At 38.2% G+C, this 12557-nt stretch overlaps 1 protein-coding gene across 1 annotated transcript in view; it reads right to left on the bottom strand.

Moving 5' to 3' along the window:
• Gpc3 (glypican 3) overlaps positions 1–12557 on the bottom strand; it is a 515396-nt gene that overhangs the window by 225601 nt on the left and 277238 nt on the right. Inside the window, exon 3 of the mRNA XM_004634481.1 lies at positions 7346–8040. Coding sequence (XP_004634538.1) covers positions 7346–8040 — 695 coding nt within the window. The remainder of the gene's footprint in view (positions 1–7345; positions 8041–12557) is intronic.

Below are 12557 nucleotides of genomic sequence, written 5' to 3'. Positions count from 1 at the left end.
TCTATATCTATATCTATATCTATATCTATATCTATATCTATATCTATCTTTCCTTGTGTGATTAGGTTTTGAAACTTGCCTTGAAATTCACATTTAGTGGTACCAATTTTTATTTTGTCATCTTTCAATAAATAGATCACCTATATTAAAAATTGTACCTTTCCCTGGTGGAAAATTGTGCAGCTATTTTACTATGAATGGAAAAAGGATGATAGCCTTTAAACACCTTCTGTCTTTCCAGAAGTGGCCCTCATATACAGAAAGTCACTTGGTACAGTTCTGGATGCTGACCTGCGGGCACTAATTAGGTAGTAAGACATATACATGCTTTTATCACTTTGAGATCACTTGGTACAGGAAAGAGCACGTATGAATTCAGAAGAAGTATCTCTATCTGAGGCTACAAAATGAAAGTCCAATGTGATAGCATGAGGAGAAAAACACTGACAATTTGACACCTGAGAAATGATTTCAGCCTTCAAAAGCAGAGAAAGGAAGAGCTAATCTTGGAAATTCTGATGAGTTACAGTCACTCACACAGACAGCAAAACATAAGAATTTGATAGAATGAATTACTATTGAGGATCAACAGGAGAATCTTCCCTAGAGATTCCTCCTACACATAAATAAATAGATTTCATGGACAGAAGCTTCAAAAATTCTAGCAAAGGAAATGAATGTGCTTGGACAGCAGAGTATGCTAAGCTTTAAGGAGGCAATATCACTGTCTAAGGAAATGCCATAATGGACATCTGTGTGTTAATAATATTCAGAATTAAAGGCAGATGCATTCATGACTATCTGTTGGAACAGTTTATAAATTCTAACAGTTGCAACTGGAAGATAACTAATTCCTAGTCATTGGCACTGCTTCTATGTATTCCAGGAAAAGCCAGTCACCTGTCTGACCGGATCTTCCATCACCTACGAATAAGTCACCAATAATTCACCCCTTGTCTTAGAAGCTATTCTGTGCCTTTAAGTGTTAGAAAGATGAAACATCTCCTGCTTTTTAGTACTTCATTGGAAAATACTACAGAAAAGTCTCCAAGAAGGCAGAATAAATTTTTTAAAATGATTGTGCAACTGGAAAAACAGTAGGGAATAATACAGGATAGTAAATAATATAATAACAGTGTATTTAGCTTGTGTTTAGGGAATGAAGATTCTACGGAAGAGAGAGTAGAACTATTTGAGAGAGCAAGTGAGAGTGATGTTTAAGAACATGGGCTCTGGAATCAGACAGATCTAGCTTGAAATCTGAGCTCTGCCACCCAGTGATCCCAGAGGGCAGCAGTACAGTCATTCAAGGTCATTTTGCTGGACACTGGGAATGGCTCCCGTATCTACCATAGAATTTCCCAAACTGGATCTTCAATCACTATTTCTAAAAATGGATCTTCTTTCAAGCAGTGTTAAATGAAGTATCACAAAAAGAAAAAAAAGGCATAAATATTGGTGACAGAAATGGTTTCAATTTTGCACAACATTCAGTGAAGCATTATAACAAGCCAAGGTAATGAAATTGTGGCGAGGAAGCACTAGCAGAGACACACCTAGATGATCCAATAAGAAAGTACATAAGTATGAGCAGAAAAGTAAAGTGCAAACAGCCATGAAACAGTTTGGGAGAAATTACTTTGGAGGCTAAAGAATGTAAACAAAAGTTCTGGAAACTTTCAAGGAGAAAGAAAAAACTTTTATCCTGCCAATTATTGCTCATTTAAGATGGGGAGATGGCTTAGTGGAATAAGCGCTTCCCTGGCAAGTGCAAGGGCTTGAGTTCAATCCCTGGTTCTGCCAAAAAAAAAATCAATTATTGCTCATTTAATAAACGGATGAATTAGGCAGGCCTGGTGACACAGGCCTGCAATCCTAGCACTGTGGTAGAGGCAATAGCATAACGGGTTCAAGGCCTGCCTGGGCAACTTAGTGACTTAGTACAACCTTGTATCAAAATAGTAAATCAATCAGTCAATCAATCAATCAACTCAACTTAGTGAAATCTGTCACAAAATGATAAATCAATGAAACTTAGTGAATTACTACAACCCTCCCTCAAAATTATTTTTAAAAAAGTACTAGGGGTACAGTTCAATATGAAGGCTCTGACTTCAATTCCCGGAGATATATTCATGCAAAAAGATGAATTACAGATGAAATGTACAAAGGCTACATGTGTAGTTCACACTCAGGCATATGGTAACAAAATGCAAAATGATTTTCAGAGCAAAAATAGTTAAATTTTGTTTTTTATTTATTTTTGGAAACAGGGTCTCACTATGTAGTTCAAATTGACCTTGAACTCACGATGTAGCATAGCATGGCCTGGAACTCAAAGCAATTCTCCTGACTCGGGTTCCTGAGTGCTGGGACTACAGGTGTGTGTCATCATGCCCGACTGGTAAAAATAGTTAAATTTTAAAAAGAAGCCGTGGCATTCAGTAATTGGGGTATAAAGCAAGAGTATTGAAATACATGTGTCATAAATGTACATATTTGCTTGGTTCAGTGTATAAAATGTAGAATTCAGTAATATGCTGATAAATTGAACAGCGATGCTTTCACCTAACACTACTGGAGACTTATTCAATGTTCACTTGGGCCAAGATATTCATCCTATTTCAGCCTCTGTGAAGTCACAAAATGGATCTATTCACAGTCGAGTATTAAGAGTACTTTGGCAATTTCAGTACACATTTTCTCTCTCCCTCACTTTCTCCTTCTTCCCACTCCTACTCCCACATTCACGCACATATATTTCAAACACCAATAGTTTTATTCTACTTCTTTGGACTAAAATAGCATTAAGAAACCTTGGTAATTAAAAATAGTTTTCAGGGGCTAGGGATGGAGCTCAATGATTAGATAGAACATTTGCTTAGCACATGTGCAAGGCGCTTGGTTCAACTCTTGGTACTGAAAAACAATTTATGAAAAGCAAATTTTCCATTTACTACTTAGAATTACATATAAAGATAGGCCACTGGAGTGGGGATTAGCAAGTACACACCACCTTCCAGAAGCTATCAATTTTTAAACCTCCTATACCAACTCCACAAGAAGTATCTGAAGCCCTAGTTTTGCTACTAACTTCCCTAGAATGTGGCCATTCACTTCCAACCACCAAACAGAGTGTCTGGATTTACTCCCAAGGGAGCATCAGAATCTACTGGGACACTATTTAAATAACAAGTCCTCTGGCCTCTCCACAAACCTAGAATCTCTAGGGGTGGAGTCGAGGAACATGCTTAACAAGTTGTCCAGGCGACCGGATGGAGAACCCAAGTTTTGGGAACTGGGTGCTGACCACCCCAGTGGTGCTGCCAGCAAGAACAGTACAACATTCACCAGTATGTCTTCAATTGGTATTATGAAAGAAAACATATCTAGAAGAAACTAAAGTACTAAGAAGTCATAATCATTTTTTAAAAATCTAAGAGGGCCACAGTCACTCAGGGACCAAAACACCTTCAAAATCCCAAGTGAATGGCAGCCACTATAACAACTAAACAAAAGTCTCTATGTGGAAGGCCCCATCCTACAACTCACAGCTGGCTAGAAAGACTATTCTTGCTCAGCTCAGGAAGAAGACATTTTTAAAGAAGTCACTTGCTCCAACCTCAGGCAGTACTGACTGCAGGGTTTTATCACAACAGGAAGGTAAGTATCCTCTAGCAGGATCTCATTAATGCCTTTGTTTTGAATCAGCTTTTGCTTTGGGCTATTCTGTGGATTTGTTTATAAGAACAGAGTCTTGTAGTCTACCCAACCCTTATTTCCCTTCACCTCTACAAATGGCCCTGCCCCTTTCAGGGACTTGCAGAGTATGGGCCAGAACACACCTGGCCAACAAGTCCCCCATTCCCACCATTTGATACATATTATGTAGACTTGGTGATCGTAAGACAGGAACAAGGCAGAGTTTATATATGCTTTCCGGTTTAGTTCCGGCAACCCAGAGAGGTGGCAGACTTCACGCTCTCATAACCAACTAGGAGCTGGGAGCAATCAGGCTCTTAATAGCCAAAACAGAAAGGGACTGCATCACTAAGCACCTCTTGACAGTCAAGGCCTTTCCTGCTTAATGATAATAACAAGAAATGTGCCCCTTCTATGCATATGCACACAAGACATGCACACAGGCACGTACACACACACACACACACACACACACACACACACACACACATACACACACCCCTGAATGCATTCACCTAAAATGGAGCAGGTATAGAAACCTGAAATAGCTATCCAATTTAAGTTCACTGTCTTTGCAAAATCCTAATGGAGCTTTTACAGTGAAAGACTGAAAGGGTCTAATGAGGGACAAAATGGTGTAACAGAAAGAACATCAGATTGGAGCAGACCTTGGATTTTACTTCTGATTCTCTCATTAATTATATAACATTAGATGAGTCTCCTTCAGCTTTGTTTCTTCATTTGTTAATCAATGGGACAGGAACACATAAATCCTTACAGCAACTCCAACACGCACATAGTGAAATGTTCATTATAGTGCAATTCATTCAGTTATGTTTACCTAGCAACTAGACTATGACCTTTTCAAGATTTAAAACCTATGTTTTGAGTAGCTTGGAATACCCAGAAGGTAGCAAAATATGATGCACAAAGTAGATGTTTAATTAATATTTACTAAATAAACCTTTAGGTTGAGAATGGTGCACTTAGTTCCTTAGCAGCTCCTCACTTAATGTTTTTTTTGTGTGTGTGTGTATTAAAAGCTCTAGAGGGACATAGATATGTTCAAAATCAATTATGTTACTGTCAAGAGAACAGGATCAAATGCAACCATGAAGTACTCTTACACTATGTCTTTAATATTTTTTTCTGCTGCTAAAGACATTCCTAGCTGGATGTGATGGCATACATCTGTAATCCCAGCTACTTGAGAGGCTGAGGCAGGAGGATCACAAGTTCGAGGCAAGCCTGGGCAGTTTAACAAGGCCTGTCTCAAAATAAAAAATAAAAGGGTTTAGAGATATAACTCACAGGGACCTACAATCTTTAGACTGACTTCAAACATGAAAAGGTCCTTTAAAGACTTTTCCACATACTGCTTCTCTAATTGCAGTGGAATACCCATCTCTGACAGAAGAAAATAAAAAAGGGGGATATGTTGGAAGCCACAACGCTAGGAAATTGATCAAATATATGTAGGTGGGTCTTGGCCCAGTGCCTAAAGCAAACAAGCTACTTCACTCCTGAGATGAATATCCTGTCTGGATAAGGTCAGCTATCAGTCATTAGGCAGCCTAGTGTCATGTGTCTCTAACTTCACAAACGTGTAAATACAAGACCATTCTGTTGTGAAACAAAACACAATTATATGTGTGTGTGTGTGTGTGTGTGTGTGTGTGTTAGGTTAGATATACACAGCTACTTTCTTGTAGTTCATTGAGAAGAAAAATTTGTACTAATATTGTTTAGACAAGATATCATGTCTGCATCTTGTCCTCTGAATAACTACTACAAAGACAACAATATGCAATGTATTAATTATTGGAAATGTCCTACTAATCGGACTTGAAACTGTTTCATTGCTATTTCATCTTTCTTTTCTCATTAAAATGAATAAAAAGAGTTTAAGTTCAAAAAAATAAAGAAAGATATAGCTCAGCAGTAGAACACTTGCCAGGAATGCTCAAGGCACTGGGCTCAATTCACAGTGCCACTAAAGAATGAAAAACCATTCCCATACCACCTGCATCTGACCCTTGTATCTGACACTCCGACACACAGTGGGCTATCAATCAGTGTTAGTGAATGAACATTTGAGTGCATTTACTTTTCATTTTTCTAGTTCTATGAAATGTGCTTTTGCACATGGCCCCAGAATCTGGCCTCAAATTATAAAGCAGTCAAGGGAGTAATTAGCCAGTGAAGAACACCACCATTAGATAGGATATTTCTCTTCATATTAATATAAAATATTTTCTCAGCAAATGTGTTTTAAATGGCCAACATTGTGAATGGGGTGATTAGAGCAGCCCCATAAGTAACCATGCCAAGGGTTGCATCATTTCTGACTTCCTAGTTTAGTTCACCAGAGAAACCAATTACCCCTATCATTTTGTGCTCCCAAAGTTTAAAGACAAGGCTAAATGTTCCAATCTGTTCTTTACATTTGGGGTAAGCAATGGCTCAACATACGTAGCAGTTGCAATATATCAAAGCTAAGTACAAAAGTCAACTAAACCAACCAAAACTAGTTTGAACCCTAGTTCCTCCAAATAACTAGCTTTGAGATCTTTGGCAAAGCACTTAACCTCTCTAAGCTTCATTTCATCTTGTGTAAAAGGGAGACATGATGAAAGGGAACCCATTATCATGAGTTCTATAAAATAATATGATACTGCCCCAGAAGAGCACCCAAGATGTAGTGGGAACTCAATGATGGTAGCATATTTTACTCTTTTGCCACCTCTTCCTATAAAGCTGGCTAGATTAAAAAATTGATCACTAGCTTAAGAGGACCTGGCTGGTAATGCTGGCTGTTTACTCTGCCCTATGTTGGAAGGATGTGTCCTGTGGTCCCTTGACAATGTTTAACTCAAACCAAGCAAACTATTGTCACAAATCTTATGAGCCTTAGATGAGTATAATCGTGGCCAAAACATCTATGCTAGGGAACATGGATGTTTTATTTTCTTATGTTCTCATGAAATTTTATTTCATGAGTCTGGATCTCTTGTGTTTAAAGTCACTACTTAGAGTACTTATGTGATATACCTGACTAAGAATACAGGAATGGAACTAGATTCACAGAACGTGGTGATAACCAAATTAAAAGGAGACCTGATCAATTTCTTAATTGTGGTTCCCCCACTTGCTACAGCTGTGTGCTTATAGCAAGTAATATCACCAAGTTTCAGTTATATCATGTAAAAATTGAAGATAATATCTCCCACTTCACATGGTTGTTTTGAGGATTATGATAACTGATAATAACGGTAATAATAACTACTATTTATTGAAGACTTACAAGTACCAGACAAATCCTAAGTGCCTTACCACATATCATCACTCAAGAAGATGTTCTTTTTATCCCTATTTCATGTATAAGAAAAATAAGGCTCATGAAGATAATATGACTCCCCAGTGTCTACGGTAAGGAAGTAGGGGAAGCTAAAATTCAAAAGCAAGTTTTATGACTCCATAGACAGTCATTATAGTGCACTGGCTAGCTCTGCAAAACCACTCAGTTTGTCTGTCGTTCTAACCTGCTCTCTATTTTACTCACTTCTCTTGATGAAAACCTGCTGCTGGGCAGGCCATCCTGCCCCAAGAAGGCCTAGTGTGAAAACTGTGGGTTGGTACTCACAGTGGTGGTCAGCTTGCCTCCATTCTTCTGGACATACTGGATAGAATCATGGATTGTTGAAAACAGACCAAGCAGTACGTTCTCCATGTCGTAGATTCTGTACATGCCATTCACCAGTTCTTCAAGAGAAAGAATGTATTCCCGCCAGTACTTGTCAATCTCCACCACACCAGCCATACAGCCTTGCATGACCACATTGCAGTAGCCACCGCAAGGCTTCACCATCATCAGTCCCTGGCAGTAAGAGCAGTACCACATTCTGGTGAGCATCCGGCCACAGTCCTTACTGAACTTCAGGTGATCTGTGGTGTTGATCACTTCAATTCCAAGATTCAGAGCCTGAAGAAAGATGCGTGTGACTTGGAGTGATTTGGAGACCTGGGTCATGATAAGCTTAGGGAAATTCCCAAATACTTTCAGGTCACGTCTCGCTCCTCGGAGGCACTCATTAATGTCTAAGGTCGACTCAGGCAGGCTGGGGTTCATTAGCTGAGTATAGATGACTGGAAACAGGCTATCAAACAATTCATTGACCATATCATCCACGTTGATATCAGACCCCAAGATGTATAGAGACACATCTGTGAAAAATTCACCCACAAACTCAAAGGCTTGTGGGGTCAGGCTTGGGTAGTTGTTTTTGAACATGGCATTGGTGTAGTTCTTGGCATGACGAACAACAATTTCAAAGGCCTCTGTAAAATAAGAGATAAATGCCCACAATTTAAAGCATGAAAATCCAGGGTATAATTGAAGTAGATGTTTTCTCTATTGCTGTGGTGATTAAAGTCCCATTTCCCTTAAATAACTGACTCATATTCATATTTTGGCATTGTCCATACTCCAACAGTTGTTTGTGCCTATAAATCAATTTTCCTTTCTGAACGTGAAGTACTAACTCTGATGCACACATAAATTCTTAAACACATAAATTATATTTCAAATGACAAATGCCAGGATTCAGTTAACATTTCAGCCTTTCATGAAAATATTGATTAAAAATTGGCTAAATGAGAAGTTATTTCTCTTTCTCTCATTGATTTATTCACATAAAAAGAAATTGTATTTTAGAACATTTCATTTTTAGCCAGACATAAATATTTGACAACACACTACATACTATATAAACTCACATAACAATGTAAGCCTGTTCAGCCCCAGAGGAGAAGCAAGTTATTAGTCAAGAATAAAAGCTATCACAAATTTAATCATTTTGGTAGATTTCTCCAGATAACTTTAAAGAGAGCTCTCTGACAGATTGCCAGACCTGGAAATGGAATTTATTCATTGAATGGGTATCTGGATGCAAAAAACAATCCGCACACTTATCTATAGAGTTGATATTGAAAATAATTGCAAGTTGAACATCTGGAAGGAAAACTGCTAAGCTTCCTTGGTAAGTTCAGCTTCCACATGGCCTAAAAGCCTTATCTCCCCTACAGAGACCTCAAATTCATGATTGCATCTGCTGCCCTAACCCCTTGGCATAAGGCCCAATTAATGTCATTGGTTTGAGAGAGAAAATAGTAAAGTCACCATCTCATTTTATCCAAATTGAAATACTGTCGTCGCAAATTTTAACCTCAATAATCAGAGCTCCACGTTTTTAGGAGGGAAGGAAATAAAGCTGTAATGATAGCCTTTTTTCAAGGAAGAGTTTAAAAATAAATAAAAATAACCAAGTTTCCTGAGATGTTTAAATCTAACTTAGAACTTTCTTCCATTTCCTTCCCAAATGCAAAGGTCCATGACAGATGTACTCCAAATGATGCCAATTCATGAGCCTTGAAAAATCAAATTATTACCACTTTCAGACTACTAGAGAGACTGCACTCCAGCAGTTCCTTGGGATCACTTAGTCCAACATTTCAGTCATCTGTGGCACAACTGAACTCTAGGTTGTGCCACCACCATCTGCCCTAGATCCCTCACAAGGTAGAACATGCTCCCTTAGATTCTCCCCTCAGGCTTATAACATGCCTGGCAAAGTTGAACAGACGCCAGTGAAATTCTATGGAGCTTCCAAGCCCACTTGAGAAAACAACTTTAAACTAGAATCTAACTTTCTTCAAAGGTTTTTGAGAAAATGTGCCTTGGCTACAGGGCTAAGGGCAGCGGGAGGACAGCCATGACTGGGAGATACTACTTCGTACTGATTCTATTTTGCACCTGAGTGACCCTGGGGAAATTTTTCCTTCCCATCAATTACTGCACATTAATTTGTTTGCTTTATTTTGTTTAGGACATTAAGCAATTCCTACAATGTTCATCTGCATTATAACAAGGTTCCTGGCAGCACATGTTACTTAACTCTCAATCCTGGAAACTAAAAGTTGAGTGAGGAGAAAAGATCTAGCCCAATGCACAGTAAATGTCAATGAAATCTCTTATCAGAAAGAATGAGATGTAAAACTATTTCTTCATTTTAATTTCAGAGAGAAAAAATGAGAAATTATGCATTACATGTTAGGGCCTGTGCTAGATGCCAGGGCACATAAGTGCTGCTTAGATGAAAGGAAATGATACACCGTCTTTGTCTCAAAAACGCTCACAAGCTATCTGATGTAGTTTATAAAACACTTCTGAGTGTATAATGACAGCTACTTTTTACAACAATATTTGACTTTGATATTGTCAACTACTATTGAACACATGAAAACTGAGTCTTGGCCGGGTGAAAGTACCTTCCCAGGGTCACGTAGGTGCAAAGTAGAAGTAATCAAATTACTGTCTCTCAGTGACAGTTACACTTCAGCTGCCCTCAGATCTTTAGTCAACACACAAACTCAGAAGCCTTTGTACAATGTTAAATTCTATTTTAAACTCATTATTTTCCCATTGGCATTCCTTCTCTAAATGGACGTGTAGAAGAAGAAACTCTGGCCAAAGGAACAATAATGCAGACTGGCACTTTCACCTTTGCCTTGCAGTGCCATGAAAGGAGAAACTGTCACCTCTGGAGATCTCAGTCACTTAAGCCACAGGAAAATGAATTCTCTACAAGGCAAATCTAATCTTAACTGCACAGTGAATTTTCTCTCTAATGCACAAGATATATGGCAGGGAAATCCATCCAGTCCACTGCCAATAATCTTCTTTTGAAGTTTCTGTTACTGGCACTGCTGGATCAATAGAAAGAGAAAATTACAAAAGATCATGAGCTCTTCTGCAGAAAGAATAACAACAACATATACTGCAGGGGAAAGGGCTGCACATCCATATTGAACCTTAAGCTCACATGTGCTTTCTGCTTCAATTTCCACAGCTCACCATCCACTTTAGCACATCTCTGAGTTTTGCCCACCACCCTTACTTTTATATGCTAGGAAAATAGACCAAACTGTAAGTGCTGAAAGGCTTCTGGTGGACTTACATGAATCAGCACGAGGTGAAAAGGGAAGCTTGGTTTTTCTGGGCAACTTGAGGTTTTCCTACAATAAAGTCAAGGACTAAAATAACTGCAAGGAAGTTCGGTCCATTGATTGTTTTGCTCAGAAAATAATGTACACATTAGCCAAAGGAAGTTTTCCTCTGACTCTTTTTTTGGGTAGAAGCCAGGAGCTATGTCCAGGAAACATTGGAGCAAACAATGTAAAATGAGACTTATCGTGAACAATTTGGCACTGAACATAAAGTGCTCTTTGTAAGAAAAACAATGTATAGAAAGACAGATGATGCAGGTAAATAGATATATCAACTGAGTTATTACATGTTCTATTATAGCAAGACTTACAGATTTTTAGATACTACATCACCATCCTAATCAGCATGTTTCAACATGCTCTTGTGTTTTCAATGCTTTTCTTAAATTATGGTGTCCTCCAAAGGACACAACTTTCTAGACGTGGTTTGATAGGTGAAGTGTACAATCGGGCTATTACCTCTCTTTAAATGGTTCAATAACTTCACTGCCCTCCAGGACATACAGCCTATCACTGTAGCAAAATGACTATCCTTAGTATTTGGTGCTGATGTTCCTGCTTTTGGACCAGGCAGAAGGAAATGAGTTTTTATGAGCTTTTTCAGTAGTAGGCTGGATATTTTTTTAAAGGAAAGTATACTTGAGGTTGGAAGAAGAAAAGAATAAATGAACCATTGAATCCCTTTCAAGCCCTGCAGAATAAGGCACTCCTTATAAATGCAGGTTATTTTTTTCCAAGGCAATTTTTCCAGCACTGTAAGAATGACAAATCCTATATAAGAAGATCTTTTTATGTTACTAGGATAAATACCACATAATGGGTTGAACTAAAAAAGAGTCCTTATTTTGAAGCACAGCTATATTAATGGAAAAAGAAAACTAGTATTTATGCATGCCAGGATTTGGGGTAAACTTTCTCACATCGGTCCTCTTATTCAACTTTGACATAGCCATTTTTATTTCAAATCATTTTTATTTTTACTGAGAAACTGAGGCTGAGAAATTAAATGATTCATACTTGCAATGTAACATCACTATTTAAATGTCAGGGAGCACAGTTGCATGCAAGAACACTTAAATAATTTTGATGAATTTCTAAAGACTGAATGTGAATTAACTTGACAACAAACTCTTGGGACCATAGATTTATGGGCCTCCTACACTTTCATGGACTTTACAACAAAGTTCTCATAGTGAATATCTAAGAAAAATAAGAAAAGTAATACTTTTCAAATATACTATGAGCATTTTCTACAATAAATGTCTGCTCTTAGTACACAATACAATTTTACCAAAGCTTGATATAAAGGATGGGCACACAGATTACTTGGCCCTTCTAGGTTTCCTACCATACCTGAAGGAGAATAAAAGGAGCAAGAAAAACATCTGAAAGTCACAGCAGAAGGATTTAGATAAGCAAAATATTGAGGTTAATATTAAGATTGTAGACAATGTGCACCATTCCTATACCTTTGCACTTGATGAATTAAACAGTAAGTAGTAGCACATTGCCACTGAGAGTGCTAAAAGACATAGATCCTACTTAAGAAAGAGTACTTAGGGAAATGAAAACTTAATATGTAAAAAATAAATAAATAAAACAGCAATAGAGAAAACAAAAGTCTCTAGCACTGACAGCTATAGCAATCACTACAAAGTTCAGATCTCAGCCAGATTAACATAAAACTTGACATTGAAAGTCTATTTACGAGTGCCTCCCCCACCCCGCCCGCCGAGTAGGATTTTCTGCCGAGTTCCGGGAGCCCCCAGACCCAGTCCTAGCCCAGGTCC

Source organism: Octodon degus, unplaced genomic scaffold, assembly GCF_000260255.1.
Source record: "Octodon degus isolate 3935 unplaced genomic scaffold, OctDeg1.0 scaffold00063, whole genome shotgun sequence".
Taxonomy (NCBI): Eukaryota; Metazoa; Chordata; class Mammalia; order Rodentia; family Octodontidae; genus Octodon; species Octodon degus.
This window is presented reverse-complemented; position numbering and strand designations above follow the sequence as displayed.